The 16,284-nt window shown below is 35.1% G+C and overlaps 1 protein-coding gene across 1 annotated transcript; it reads left to right on the plus strand.

Annotated features, from left to right (window-relative positions):
* The first annotated feature begins 3,467 nt into the window (after positions 1-3,467).
* On the plus strand, positions 3,468-13,499 carry LOC127873353 (FAU ubiquitin-like and ribosomal protein S30). The gene is made up of 5 exons (XM_052417205.1): positions 3,468-3,554; positions 3,918-4,000; positions 4,894-5,029; positions 8,667-8,722; positions 13,319-13,499. Exons 1-5 carry the CDS (start codon positions 3,503-3,505, stop codon positions 13,442-13,444), a joined length of 453 nt encoding a protein of 150 aa, XP_052273165.1. The 5' UTR covers positions 3,468-3,502; the 3' UTR covers positions 13,445-13,499.
* Positions 13,500-16,284: the final 2,785 nt, after the last annotated feature.

Raw genomic sequence — 16,284 nt, forward strand, 5'->3', positions numbered from 1 at the left:
TGAATTGATATCATCAGAGACGTAGATAACAGTTAACTACGTCTCTGATATTATTTCAGGAATTTCAAATGAACCGTTAAACTAAATTTAGATTCACATCGTAGATGCATGATTTATATGCTTGCGAATTCGACTGTGCAGACATTTTCGATTTCAGAATTAAATATCTGGCTTATTTAACATTTTTGACACATTTGTTCTTCTCAATTTGTATTTTAATTTATATTGAAATATAAGTTTTTTTACACATTTTATATATATTAATAAATATTTGACAAAATCGTATAATCTCGCTTTAATTGGAACAGAACCCCATGTTCAAACTGTTACACGTATAGCTTTACATACTACATTTTTGGAGTTCACTCGGGAGTTATTGCAATCATCATTCAAGAAAAAAAATATGATATTGTAATGATATCATTTAATGTAATCCGCCTTACAAAAAGTAAGCTGATAAAAGGTTTGTTAACATATCTGTGTATATGGTTCCGTTAATTCACTACATAAGGGTCAATCGAAAATATTTGTTAGCGTGTTTTTCAAATAAAAAGAAACACGATTAAAAGGTGATTCTACTAGATGTATTAGCTTCGAAAATAGGAATAAGAATTATTCTTTGTTTTCGTCGATAAATTATCATCCATGTCTTTGATTACGATGGCAGCAAACAGTTGTCGTACGTGTTGGCTAGTTATTCTGTCTTTTCTGACTTCTTTCATACGCAATCCTTATTCGCTACCGCATCGGAAAAGAGAAACTATGTTTGAAATATGAGATTTCATAATTAATTAGTAAGGCATTCGCCGCCAGGAAACACAATACAAGCGTCAAAAATCAAACAAATTTTACTAGCCTAAACTTCATCAACCAATATTGAGTCTGTGATGACACATTATTATTGCGTTTATTCTTTCAATTAGAATTTGTTTCATGTGTTTAAGTAGTATAAGCTGAGATCCCAATATGCAAGTTCATTAAAACAAGAGCTGTCAGAGGACAGCGCGCTCGACTATTCGAGTGCTTGACAGTATAACGTAAGCCATCATGGAGAGGGGGTATAATGTGGGTGTGTGGTCATTTAATAGATGATATTTAAAAAAAAAGAAAAAAAAGATTTTTTATTTTTTTTTGGGGGGGGGGGGATTCTGGGGTGGGGCGTGGGGGATGGTTTGGGTGGAGTCCATCAATTGTGGTATGTCAGGTAAGTGTTGTTTTGTCAAAGTATGAATCAAATGTGATCATAAATAAAGAAGTTATGGCAATTGAAGCAAAATTTATTAATTTGACTTGGAGAGTCAAGGTCATTCAAAGGTCAATGTCAAATTCAACTTGCCAGGTACAGTAACATCATGATAGTAAGAAAGTATTTGAAGTTTGAAAGCAATAGCATTGATTCTTAAGAAGTAAAGTGGATCTAATCACAAATTTAACAAAATATTCAAAGTTACAAAGACACAAAAGGGCCATAATTCCGTTAAAAAGCCAACCAGAGTTATTCAACTTGCCCTGTAAAGTCCCCTGACGATAGTTAGTGAGTTTTCCAAGTCTAAAAAGCAATAGCTATGATATTTTAGGAGTAAAATGGACCAAAACACAAAACTTAACCAAATGTTCAATTATCTAAGTTTAAAAGGGGCCATAATTCTGTCAAAATTCTTGATACAGTTGTCTGCTCTTGTTTATAGATTGGGGTCATGTTGGTAAAGAGGTATGCAAAATATGAAAGCAATATGTCAAAGGACATAGGAAATATTTGAGGTGGTACGCAAACTTTAACATAGATTTATCAATAATGTGCATATTATAAGCGAAAAAAGGGCCATAATTCTTACAAAATGCTTGATACAGTTACATTTGGGGTGGTACGCAAACTTTAACATAGATTTATCAATAATATGCATATTCTAAGTGGAAAAGGGCCATAATTCTTACAAAATACTTGATACAGTTGTCTGCTCTTGTTTATAGGTTGGGGTCATGTTGGTAAAGAAGTATGCAAATTATGAAAGCAATATGTCAAGGGACATAGGAAATATTTGAGGTGGTACGCAAACTTTAACATTTGCACGCTCACGCTAACGCTAACGACCACGCCGGGGTGAGTAGGGTAGCTCCACTATATATATTTCATATATAATAGTCGAGCTAAAAATAAGCAAAACTGAAACATGTTAAAGTCCCAGGAAATGTGAAACACGTTAAATAAAAAATGCACAATTAAATTAGACATTCAAATTTATATTAACATTGACATAATTGATGTTTATTGGACTTTTTTATATGAATAAAGATATTGTTCTATAAGTGAAGCCATTTAAATTGTAAATGAATAGTTTCCCTATAATAAAACTTTTTATAAACAGTGACTGATATTTCGATTCTTACAAGTGTCATGCTTTTCATGAACATACTTCTTGCCTTCGTGACCTTTAGGAGTGATTTGGAGGGTTGTCTATGAAGTACTTTTTACAGCATTTTTTTTTTTAATTATAGTATTTATTATTAACACTTAATTCGTGTAAGAGGTTCCAGACCACTAATTAATATACGTCTTTTTGCGAAGTTAAAATATGTTAACTAAGGCACAAACTGTTGACAATAAACAAAACTACACAAGTGACAAATCCCATTCCTGTATTTTTATAAAAAGTAAAATTTCATGACAATATTTTTAAAAAGTACTCATTTATATTAATTTCTTGTTAAAATGTGTATGGGTCCTTTTTCTTGCATCTCATTGATTTTCACTTGAATGATATTAAAGGGGCCTTTTCACAGATTTTTGGCATTTTTTAACTTATTCATTAAATGCTTTATATCGATAAATGTAAACATTGGATTGTAAAAGCTCCAGTAAAAAATCAAGAATAAACTTAAAAAAAGGAAAAGAACATTGCCCGGACCAGGTTTCGAACCAGTGACCCCTGGAGTCCTGCCAGAGTCCTGAAGTAAAAACGCTTTAGCCTACTGAGCTATTCCGCCGAGTACACACGCTGTACGTATTTTATACCTTATATAAGCAATCTTCGTAGTTTCACAAAATTTAACGACAAAAACAGAACTCTCCAAATTATTCAATCGTTTCGCGTTGCAACGCTTTATAATTTTTAGGTTTTAAAATCGTCAAAAGATGCATATAATGGCTCTATTAGACCATGGTAAATGTTCAGTATTACTGTTTCCTCACAAATATCATAACTAAAACGAAAATTTGCGAATCTGAAACAACTTTTTTCAATTTTGTCAATTTACCAAAGCGTGAAAAGATCCCTTTAAAGTTGGGTAAGATTCGTAAAGAAACTATTTGATTTAAGCATAAGTTTTGTGAAACATGCTTTCGATATTTGGCGTTAATAATAAAACAATGAAAGTTTAAATTACATGTCAACATTGTATTACAAATTTAGGATTTTGTGAGATTTTGTCAGTTTAAAAACCTTGACAAGAATTTCTTATGGAGATTTAGTGTCTCCGTTGAGTCTTGTTAAAGGTGTCGCGCATGCGCGTTACTAGCTTCCTTTTCCACTGTTCGCAAAATTGCACAAGCACGTGTAAGTTTCTCCCAATAAATTAAGTTACACAAGCCTATTACATACACAAAACCCCTGTCTAGTAGTATACAAAGTTGCGTTGTGTAAGACTTAAATAAGTTAAAGTAGAAAAGCTGTAAGAAAAGAAATTTCTATAGATTTGACCGTGTATTTCGACAGCAGGTACCATTCCTCATGCAATTTTACATTAAATGAAAACAATGTATGAAGTGACGATAGCATAAACGACATGTCGTAAAAACTGATACATATCCACTGTTAAGTTCTGTAAGAATTGTTTGTCGTATAAAACCAATTTTGTTATGCATATTAAAAGCAATGCATGTTGTTAATGTTGCTACTTACATGTTCCTGTGATTTTAGGTTGCAAAATGCAGTTGTTCATTCGTGGCACAGAGACTCATGTAGTCCAGGTGACTGGGACTGAGACTGTTGAAGATGTCAAGGTATGTAATCAGACAACAGTTCCCGAACACGAATTCAGTCGCAAAACATTTTAACACAATAAATTTATTTCATTGATGCCTATCAATTGATAGATAGTAATGAATGTAAATTGGGCTACAGTTTATAGTTATGGGTTCCAAATAATTTTATTCTGCAACAATCCTATTTACTTTATATTCATTAATTACATGTCAGTCACTTTCTCAATTAGCAAGGGATTGTTCCTGATTGACACAAAGACTCCAAGTCTCATCTATCTTTACTGATATTTAATGTAAAATCTGAAACATACTGGGATTTTCATGTGTTTTTCAGTAATATGATATATGTCTTGAAATAAGTGGTGTTATTTTACCATTTGAAAATATTAAAAACTAATTGTAAATTATGATCATTTATTAAATTAACATCAAGTAAAAGTTAACAAACAAAACAACTCAAAGCAACTAAATCATTCAAGTGTGCATAAAAGTTAATAATATACTTACATTTAACCCCCACCCTTCCTACGCCAACGGCATGTCAAGCAAATTTGTGTCCAAACAGCTCAAAGTTTAAATCTCACATTTATGGATGAAAAATCAAATATCCTCATTGAAAAGGTTGTTAAAATTGAGACTGTACAATCAATTTAAAAATAACTGCATAAATGTTAGCTATATGGAGACAGCTTGTCTCACAGAACAAGTCAATAGACAGAGTCTTTTACCAGAGCTCTATGGTCAAGTTAACCCTTGATAGAAGTAGAAGAACTTTCAAGTAAGGACAACATATAATTTATTATTTTGATTTATTTAATTGTCAAATTTAACAGAAGTATCAAACTAAATTTTCCAATAACATTGATACTGTACAAAAACAATACAGACATGAAAATTGTATTATTTCCCAGGCTTTGATTGCTGAGAAAGAAGGCTTCAGTGTTGAAGACCAGGTAATCCTCTATGGAGGCAAGCCCTTGGTCAGTGGTCTCTTGTCCAGCCTTGAGGACATGTCTACACTGGAGGTCAATATCAGGATGCTTGGAGGTAGTTATGAGAACTTAATTGTTCACTCATTTATTAAGCTGGTTGAAATTGTCGTGTGGATGTTATTAGCTCATCTATTTTTGAAGAAAAAAAATGAGCTATTGTCATCACCTTGGCGTCAGCGTTCGGTTAAGTTTTGTGTTTAGGTTCACTTTTTTATAAAGTATCAAAGCTATTGCATTCAAACTTGGTACACTTACTTACTATCATGAGGGGACTGGGAAGGCAAAGTTAGATAACTCTGGCATGCATTTTGACAGAATTATGTGCCCTTCTATACTTAGAATATTGAAAATTTGGTGAAATTTTGTGTTTAGGTCCACTTTTCTCATAAAGCATCAAAGCTATTGCATTCAAACTTGGTACACTTACTTACTATCATGAGGGGACTGGGCAGGCAAAGTTAGATAGCTCTGGCGTGCATTTTGACAGAATTATGTGCCCTTTTTATACTTAGAAATTGAAGATTTGGTTAAGTTTTGTGTTTAGGTCCATTTTATTCCTCAAGTATCAAAGCTATTGCTTTCATACTGGCAACACTTACTAACTATCATAAGGGGACTGTGCAGGCAAAGTTATGTAACTCTGACTGGCATTTTGACAGAATTATGTGCCCTTTTTATACTTAGAAAATTGAAAATTTGGTTAAGTTTTGTGTTTAGGTCCACTTTATTCCTAAAGTATCAAAGCTATTGCTTTCATACTTGCAACACTTACTATCATAAGGGGACTGGGCAGGCAAAGTAATGTAACTCTGACTGGCATTTTGACGGAATTATGGGCCCTTTATACTTAGAAAATTGAAAATTTGGTTAAGTTTTGTGTTTTGGTCCACTTTATTCCTAAAGTATCATAGATATTGCTTTCATACTTGGAACACTCGCAAACTATCATAAGGGGACAGTAAAGGACAAGTTGCATAACTCTGTTTGTCATTTTTACGGAATTATGGCCCTTTTTTTGACTTAGTAACTTTGAATATATGGTTAAATTTTGTGTTTAGATCCACTTTACTTCTAAAGAATCAAGGCTATTGCTTTCAAACTTCAAATACTTTCATGCTATCATGCCCCCCCCCCAATTTTTTTTTTTTAAAGATCATCTAATCAATTACCACCACACCCTTACACTATATACCCCCCCCCCCCCCCCCCCCCCCCTCAAAAAAACATTCTTTTTTCTTAAACATGGTTAAAAAAACACAAATATTTATTTTAATTATTTTATTTTTGAAATACCGTCCAACCATCCCACCCAAGAATCCCCCCCCCCCCCCCAAAAAAAAAATATTTTTTGCATTTTTTTTGCATTTTTGGAAGATATTGTAATAAATGACCACACCCCCACACTATACACCCCTCTCCACTCCACCCCTCCCTCCTTTGTGATTGAAATTGAGATAGGTCACTTCACCTTTAAAAAGAAAAATAGATGAGCGGTCTACACCCGCAAGGCGGTGCTTTTGTTAGCTCCACTGGCCAGAGGCCAGCGGGGCTTATGTCATGGTCCTGTGTCCGTCGTGCGTGCGTCAGTGTGTTAACTTTTTCTTTAAACATCTTGTTCTCCTAAACTACAAGTCCAATTCTGATAAAACTTCTCACAAATGTTCCTGGGGTGAACCTCTTTCAAATTTGTTCAAATGATGCCCCTGGTGTCAAATTTGACCCCGCCCCGGGCAGGGTTTTTTTTGGCCCGATTTTTATAGCCGAAATTCGGCTATGTTCCCAATCCCAAAAAGTATACTTGTTTCCCAAAATGCGGCAAAAAATTCCCAATTGCCAAAAAAACAAAAAATAATTTTTTTTTTTTTTTTAGGAAGAAGTCTTATGTGTATTTTATCTCAATTTTAATTCAATTACATCTAACAAAGTATTATATGGTTTTTTTCTTTTAATTTGAATTATTATAAAGAGTTAAATCAAATTTAGTATTTCCCTTATCAGTGGACTTTTCGTGTGGAAAAAAAGGCTAATGAATTTATTTTCCCAATTTCATGAAAATGCCGATAAAATTCCCAATTCCAAAGCCATGGGCTATCTTCCCAAAAAGTGGAAAAAAAAACCCTGCCGGGGGTCAATTAATTGAACATATGCTTATATAAAGCCTATTTTGTGCAAACTTTAAAAAAGTTCTTGTCCATAACCGTAGGGCCTAGGGCTACCAAATGTGGTATATAGTGACATCTAATAGTTCTCTACTTAGTTTGTTCAAATTATGCCCCTGGGGTCAAATTGGATTCTGCCCCGTGGGTCACAAAAATGAACATACGCTTAAATAAGGCCTATTTTGTGCTTAAAGTTCTCTACCAAGTTTTTTCAAATTATGCCCCTGGGGTCAAATTTAACCCTGCCCCGGGGGTCACAAAAATGAACATATGCTTAAATAAGGCCAATTTTGTGCAAACTTTAAAAATCTTGTTCATAATTATAGAGCCTTGGGCTACTAAATTTTGTTTGTAGTGACATCTAATAGTCCTCTAACAAATTTGTTCAAATTATTCCCCTTGGCTAAAATTTGACCCTGCCGCGGGGGTCACAAAACTGAACATATGCTTATATAATCTTCCTGTCCATAACCATTGGGCCTAGGGCTACCAAATTTGGTATGTAGTGACATCTTATAGTTCTCTACCAAGTTTGTTCAAATTATGCCCCTGGGCCAAATTTATATATAAAAATGCTCACCCTTCCAACTTTAAGCGCCCAGTGGGACGAGGGATAGAAAGAGAAAGTCACATGCTTGAGTACATTTCAACCCATGTGCATTGCACGCTTTTTTCGCATAAAAAACAGTGGAGCGATACAGGGCCATCATGGCCCTCTTGTATAAGTTTGTCAGTGGTCACCTATAAATTTGTGCCAAATTTACCATAATAAACTTTGGCATGCTTAAAAATGGCAAGTCAACTTCTTTTGTAAAAAATCGTTGATATTAACTTTGCACTTCGTAACTTAGTTCTGATGTGGAATACATTAATCATTACATTACATTAATTCAGTCATCCATTCGGCATATATTTCAAAAGTTATGTTGTCTAATATGAAAAGGTTAATCTTTTTATCAAGAAACACTGTATATTACTCTACAAATTCATCAGAAGCAACAAAGAAAACATATTGTGTCTGTATGTTCTTGAAGATTGACCATTAAAAAATGTATCCAATTTATTGGACATACTATAACAGGAGGTTAGGGAGGAGAAATGGAAGATTAGCCTTTGCTGCCATTTCAAATTATGTACATGCATACCCTAATTGTAGCTTATTTTGTTGCCACATTTTGCTTAACAATGTAAATCGGATATTGGTATTGCTTGCTCATGTTGGTAACTGTCTTGTCCCAATTGCAAGTATTCAAAAAGGATATGAGGTACCCTCTGGGAAAAGTTTAAACAGGGCTTAATGTTTTTATGTCAAGTGGTGTCCCTTATATACCCGTGCAGTCTGCACATGTTAATCAGCTACGACACTGCCTTGACTGGATTTCCGAGAGACTTCCTTTAAATGAAAAATTCCATATAGGGGAAAGTATCATCCTGGTTAGACTGTGGAGACTGCACGTGCTAGTCTGTGGCGAAACTTTAAGCACATGCATTAAGCCCAGAGCTATAATCTTTAACCCATTATCATTATTCCAGGTAAGGTCCACGGATCCCTGGCTCGTGCTGGTAAAGTGAAAGGACAGACTCCTAAGGTAATTTTTTTTCAAAATGGACAAGGGATTAACATGTTTGAAAGAACCATGATAATAATAATTATACCCCCATTACCAATGGTAATTGGGGCTATATAGGAGTCACTTTGTCGGTCTGTCCCGAAAGCTTGTCCGGGCCATAACTATGTTGTTCATTGTGATATTTTAAAATCATTTAGTACATTTGTTCACCATCATTGGATGGTGTGCCGCGCGAAAGAATTACGTCGATATCTCAAAGGTCAAGGTCACACTTTGAGTTCAAAGGTCAAAAATGGCCATAAATTAGCTTGTCCGGGCCATAACTTTGTCATTTATTGTGAGATTTTAAAATTATTTTGGCACATTTGTTCACCATAATTGGGTGTTGTGTCGCGCGAAAGAATTGCGTCGATATCTCCAAGGTCAAGGTCACACTTTGAGTTCAAAGGTAAAAAATGGCCATACATGAGCTTGTCCGGGCAATAACTATGTCGTTCATTGTGAGATTTTTATGCCCCCTTTCGAAGAAAAGGGGGCATATAGTGATCGGACTGTCCGTCTTTCTGCATACCTTGCGTTAAGGTTTCGAAAAATGCTCATAACTTCTATTTCCCTTGAGATATAACCTTCATATTTGGTATGCATGTGTATATGGATAAGGTCTTTCCATACACACACAAATTTTCACCCCTGTGACCTTGACCTTGAAGTTAGGGTCCGCGTTTAGGTTTCGAAATTTGCATTTAGGTTTTGAAAAATGCTCAAAACTTCTATGTCCCTTAAGATATAACCTTCATATTTGGTATGCATGTGTATATGGTCAACGCCTTTCCTTACTCACACAAATTTTGACCCCTGTGACCTTGAACTTGAAATCTGCGTTTAGGTTTTGAAAAATGCTCATAACTTCTATGTCCCTTTAGATATAACCTTCATATTTGGTATGCATGTGTATATGGACAAGGCCTTTCTATACGCACAAACATTTTTACCCCTGTGACCTTGACCTTGAACTTAGGGTCCGCGTTTAGGTTTCGAAATTTGCGTTTAGGTTTCGAAAAATGCTCGTAACTTCTATGTCCCTTGAGATTTAACCTTCATATTTGGTATGCATGTGTATATAGACAAGGCCTTTCCATACGCACACATTTTTTTACCCCCGTGACCTTGAAGTTAGGGTCCGGGTTTAGGTTTCGAAATCTGCGTTTAGGTTTTGAAAAATGCTCATAACTTCTATGTCCCTTCAGATTTAACCTTCATATTTGGTATGCACGTGTATATGGACAAGACCTTTCCATACGCACACAAAATTGACCCCTTTGACCTTGACCTTGAACTAAGGGTCCGCGTTCAGGTTTTGAAATCTGCATTTAGGTTTGAAAAAAGCTCATAACTTCTATCAAGCGTTTATAGGGGGCATAAGTCATCCTATGGTGAAAGCTCTTGTTAAATTATTTGTTTACCATCATTGGATGGCGTGGCGCGTGAAAGAATAACGGTCATATCTCCAAGGTCAAGGTCACACTTTGAGTACAAAGGTCAAAAAAGGCCAAAAATGAGCTTTTCTGGGCCATAACTATGTCGTTCATTGTGAGATTAAAAATCATTTAATCACCATTATTGGACGGTGTGTCGCACGAAAGAATTTTGTCGATATCTCCAAGGTATAGGTCACACTTTGAGTTCAAAGGTCAAAAATAGCCATAAATGATAATGGCATAATAATTCTTAAAAATCGCCATAACTTAGCTTCTCTTGTTTTGTGAAAACAGCATGCAAAATAGTCCGTGTCAATGCGGCACGTGGGGGTATACGTCAAGTATGTGACAAAGCTCTAGTTTATAGCCTCAATCAACTTATCAGTGATTTTATCACCAGCAAATTATGAAATTTTAAGCATGATGTTATGCAATTTAAGTGTGTTCTTGTTTTCTGTAATAAGAGCAAAGGTTAGCACCATAATATTTTGGTTCTGTATATTAAGCTCCAGGGTTTTTTTCCCACTTTTTGGGAAGATAGCCCATGGCTTTGGAATTTGTAATTTTATCGACATTTTCATGAAATTTGGAAAATTAATTAATTAGCCTTTTTTTTCCACACGAAAAGTCCACTAATTAGGGAAATACTAAATTTGATATAACACTTTATAATCATTAAAATTAAAAGAACAAAATCATAAAATACTTTGTGAGATGTAATTGAATTAAAATTGAGATAAAATACGCATAAGACACTTCTTTCAAAAAAAAAAAACATTTGGGAAATTGGGAATTTTTTGCCACATTTTGGGGAAAAAGTATACTTTTTGGGATTGGGAACATAGCCGAATTTCGGCTATAAAATCGGGCCAAAAAAAAAACCTGAGCTCAATCCTGTCATCTTATGAAACTGTTGATGTTATATACAAAATTATTACATAAAAGTGTTATTTTAACCCCGCAGTGAGTGGTAAATAAGCCTTAGGGACGGAGCCTCTTTGTTGCTAAGCAAGTTGTTCAGTTTCTGTTTATTGGTTTGTTTGACAAGCTACTTTCACGTTTCACATTTAAAATTGAAATTAAAAGAAACAAGTGTAGATGTGCAAGACACTTCATCCTCAGTTATTCACACATTCCTCCGAGTTACTTGCCCTTGTATAATGAGACAAAGTGGTGCAAGGATTATTCATGTTTATTACAAGGTCCTTGTTGTAGCGATTGAACCCCATATAATTTATTTTCTAAAATTTATTGAAAGGATATAGAATTCCGATGAGGCTTACATGTTAATTGAAGTATTAGTTAGACCTTTCTCAACACACCTTAACTAAGTAGCAGGGTGAGATTAAAAAACTAACATAATACAGTCAAACTGGCTAAAAGTGTTTAAAGCGGGTATATACGATTTTGTCAAATATTTATGAATTTATATAAAATGTGTAAAAAACTTATTATATATATATTACAATATAATTTAAAATAAAAGTTAAGAAGAACATGTGTCGAAAAATGCGAAATAAGCCAGATATTTAATTATGAAATTGAAAACGGCTGTACAGCCGAATTCGCCAGCATGTATACCATACATGTACGATGTGAATCTAAACTTAGTGTAACGGTTTATTTGAATTCCTGCAACGATATCTATTCATACGACACCCGAACACTAACTCCGATCCTAATACAAAGACGAATGCTTCGGTTATTGTAGGAAAATATTTACGTCACAATCGGCTCGGGGCGCTAATTTGTCTTTGCTGCATTTTATGAAATTCGGCTTTAATGTATAATTTTTCTTGCCCATTTTATGTTATTGTAACATATTTTATCAATATATTACAATTAAAAACATATAAAAAATCGTATATACCCGCTTTAATACAATATTATCCCATCTCATTTTTAGCTTGGCTGTTTTTGGAGAAAACCCGTGGTATTGTCATAGCCAGCTCGTCTTGTCCGTGTCGTGTCTTCCGCCGTGCTTAAACCTTAACATTGCCTCTGAAATCAAAGTGCTTCCACCTACAACTTTGAAACTTCATATCTAGATGCACCTTGATAAGTTCTACACGCCACACCAATTTCGGGGTCACTAGGTCAAAGGTCAAGTTCACTGTGACCTCTAAAAAAATTAATTCTGACAAGCTTTCATTTATTCAAAACTGCACCCGCAGCCGAGCGTTGGCACCCGTTATGCGGTGCTCTTGTTCTACATTGCTGTCTTAATAAACAGGTCCTAGAAGTATGAGTAGGTATCTCATTCTCATACTGTATGACTTGCTACAGCATGTGCATTAAAAAAAGTACCAACTTAAAGAATTTGATTGAAGAAAACATTCAAGCATTCATTTAAGTATCTTTCAGTTTCAGTAAAGAATTGTTGGCATACCCTGTATAGTTTCTATGTGGAAATGTTTTTACTGTTGAATTTCACCTAGTACGTTAGATAATTTTATTAGCTCGGCGTTTTCAGAGAAAACCCGAGGTATTGTCAGCCAGCTTGTCGTCTGCGTCGTGCTAAAACCTTAACATTTTTTTTAAGGTTTTGAACATTGGCTCTACAATCAAATTGCTTCCACCTACAACTTTGAAACTTCATATGTAGATGCACCTTGACGAGTTCTACACGCCACACCCATTTTTTGGGTCACTAGGTCAAAGTTCAAGGTCACTGTGACCTTTAAAAAAAATAATCTGACAAGCTTTCATTTATTCAAAACTGCACCCGTAGCAGAGCGTGGCACCCCTTATGCGGTGCTCTTGTCCAGTTTCCAATGACATTTTACCCGGAGTCAAAAGATATTTAATCCTGTTTTAAATGGTATTTTTATGAAGTTTCCAATTATATATCATAAAGATTCCGTTGCCATTTTATCATGTTTCCAATTATATCCAGTTTCCAATGACATTTTAGCAGGTTTCCAATTTCACTTGATCTAGTTTCCAATGAAATTTTATTAAGTTTCCAATGGCATTTCATCCAGTTTCCAATGACATTTCATCCAGTTTCCAATGACATTTTAGCAGGTTTCCAATGACATTTTATCCAGTTTCCAATGACACTTCATCCAGTTGCCAATGACATTTCATCCAGTTTCCAATGGCATTTCATCCAGTTTCCAATGACATTTTCCAGGTTGAGAAGCAGGAAAAGAAGAAAAAGAAGACGGGCCGTGCCAAGAGACGCATGCAGTACAACAGGCGCTATGTGAATGTTGTACAAGGCTTTGGTCGCAGGAAGGGACCCAACTCCAACACCTAAATGAACTGTACAGAACTTGTTTAAAATAAATCCAAGCCTTTGGAAAGAAAAATGAGCTTATTTTATTTCATGTGTTTTTTGTTAAAAGATTAATTAAACTTAGAATACAGCTTGAATAAGTTCTGTAAGTGATTAATGTCATATGTATATAATACAGCTTTTCCAGATTGAGGGTATATTACAGATTCTCTTTTGCCTCCCATTGACTCATTTTTAGTTGGTCGCGTTAGCGGCCAGCTAAATTTACAGAGCATATTTTTCAAATCAGTATATGCTTAGAAGCCTTAAGTACGGTAAGAACCACAACTCACTCTGCAAGAGACGATTACCGCTGCCTGTCTGCAGCAGACGACAAATGAGTCTGCTCTAGCAGTGAGTGTATATACCCTCTAGCAGTGAGTTTATATACAAGCTTGTAAGTCGACATTGGCCAGTCTAGTGTTTATCATTGAAATCTGTACATATTGGCTGCTTTCAGGGAAAACGGGGCTTAATGCACGTCAAATAAGATAAGCCTGTGCACACTGATTAGCCTGTGCAATCTACACAAGCTAATCAAGGATGACAATGGCGAACAACTGCAATGCCTTCAGCGCTTTGATTAATTTTTGTCGCCACTTATATAAATCAACAGCCATTTTTTAACAATTCTTTCATCATTGTCTGCAATGCAGATACAACCTTACTAAGTTAGCAGTTGCTTACATGAAAGCATCTAGTTGCCATGGTGTTGTGGATTTGGTTTTCACATAGCTACCGGGTTTTGATGCCACTGTGGGAGTGTTCTTAGATCTCCAGAAAAAGGGTATTTAAATAACAAGCGTTTCGGTGCAATGGAGCTAGATATGTTGTTTAAAATTAAGCATCAAGTTTGTCTGGGCTTAGCGGCCAGCATACATACATGTATGTCGTTAACGAAATGCCAACAGAATAAAAACTCCACTAATAGTGTAATCTGTGAAACAGTCAGAAAAATGTATGCATCAAGAGGCTATTTCTTCTGTCAAGGCTTATCTGTTAGCATAAAAACAGCATGTAAATGATAATAAGTCTATTCAGAACCTACATGGTTCATGGAAATGTGTAGCGTCATTATAAAAACATGCTTTATTTGCAAGCAGACTTTAGGACGAAAAGGAACGCTGTAAGAAGTTAAAAAACAAATGGTAATTGCTTATGGAAACCTAAAAGGAAAATATTTAGTATCAACCTTTTTAACAGGTGCACGTTTATTAAAATTGACCCTATTTTAATGCCCCCGGTAGGGTGGCATATAGCAGTTGAACTGTCTGTCTGCCGTCCGGGAACTTTAACATTGGCCATAACTTTTGTAATATTGAAGATAGCAACTTGATATTTAACATGCATGTGCATCTCTTGACGCTGCACATTCTTAGTGGTGAAAGGTCAAAAATAAAAAAAATACAATCTAAGGGAAGTAATAAGCTTTAAAAGGGAGATAATTTCTAAACCTGCCAAATGATACATTTAAATTTTATTTCAAAGCAGCGCTATAGGGGGCATTGTGTTTCCGACAAACACATCTCTTGTTGCATAATAACATACATATTTTGTTTATAATATCAATCTTAAAGCTTGCCAGTAGTAAGTAAATTTAATGCTTTGATATTTATTCGAACAGGGACCTATTTATGGTTGATCATATAATACTGGAGTTTTACTCTATTCACGATGGCGCGGTTTATAAAAACAATGGTTTAACAATAATAACTAATCACGGACACATATAATAGTGTTAAAATTTATAAAATCGACAAATCATTTGTTTATGTAAATATAATACATAACAATATAATATGCAAATCAAACATAAATGGCAATTAGTCATAACATAAATCTTAATACCTCTGTAGTAGTACACAATATCCATCATTTGAACCATAGATGAAACTTCTGTTAAAAATGAATTTAAATTACAGTAAAAATTCACGTCACTGCTATTTTTATGCCCCCAACGGGAGGCATATAGTTTTCGCACTGTCCATCGGTCGTTTGGTCTGTCTGTCTGGCAGTCACACTTTTCGTGTCAGCTCTCTAATTCAAGTAGTTTTCATCCGATCTTCACCAAACTTGGTCAGAAGTTGTATCTAGATGATGTCTAGGCCAAGTTCAAAGATGGGTCATGCCGGGTCAAAAACTGGTTCACCGGGTCACGTAGTGCGTTTTTAGCTCACCTGTCACGAAGTGACATGGAGAGCTTATGTGACCGTGTGATGTCCGACGTCCGTTGTGTGTGTGTGCGCGTGTCCGTCATCAACTTGTTTGTGTAGACAGTAGAGGTCACAGTTTTTTATCCGTTTATGAAATTTGGTCAGAATGTTTATCTTGATGAAATCTGGGTTGGGATTGTATTTGGATCATCTGGGGTCAAAAACTAGGTCACATAATAGGTCAAATAATAGAAAAACCTTGTGTAGACAATAGAGGTCGCAGTTTTCATCCAATGTTTATCTTGATGAAATCTGGGTTTGGATTGTATTTGGGTCATCTGGAGTCAAAAACTAGGTCAGTAGGTCAAATAATTGAAAAATCATCAACAAATTTGTGTAGACAGTAGAGGTCATATTTTTCATCCAATGTTTATGAAATTTGGTTGGAATGTTTATCTTGATGAAATCTGGGTAGGGATTGTATTTGGGTCATCTGGGGTCAAAAACTAGGTCAAATAATAGAAAAACCTTGTGTAGACAATAGAGGTCGCAGTTTTCATCCAATCTTTATGAAATTTGGTCAGAATGTTTATCTTGATGAAATCTGGCTTGGGAATGTATTTCTGTCATCTGGGGTCAAAAACTAGGTCAAATAATAGAAAAAACCTT

Source organism: Dreissena polymorpha, chromosome 3 (genome assembly GCF_020536995.1).
Source record: "Dreissena polymorpha isolate Duluth1 chromosome 3, UMN_Dpol_1.0, whole genome shotgun sequence".
In the NCBI taxonomy this organism is placed as follows: Eukaryota; Metazoa; Mollusca; class Bivalvia; order Myida; family Dreissenidae; genus Dreissena; species Dreissena polymorpha.

What these genes read in the sequence shown, in the direction of transcription:
- LOC127873353 (XM_052417205.1), top strand. Translation starts at nt 3,503, where the DNA reads ATGCGCGTTACTAGCTTCCTTTTCCACTGTTCGCAAAATTGCACAAGC. An exon ending in AGACTGTTGAAGATGTCAAG is followed by an intron (nt 4,001 to 4,893) that starts GTATGTAATCAG and finishes ATTATTTCCCAG; the next exon opens with GCTTTGATTGCTGAGAAAGA. An exon ending in TGAAAGGACAGACTCCTAAG is followed by an intron (nt 8,723 to 13,318) that starts GTAATTTTTTTT and finishes GACATTTTCCAG; the next exon opens with GTTGAGAAGCAGGAAAAGAA.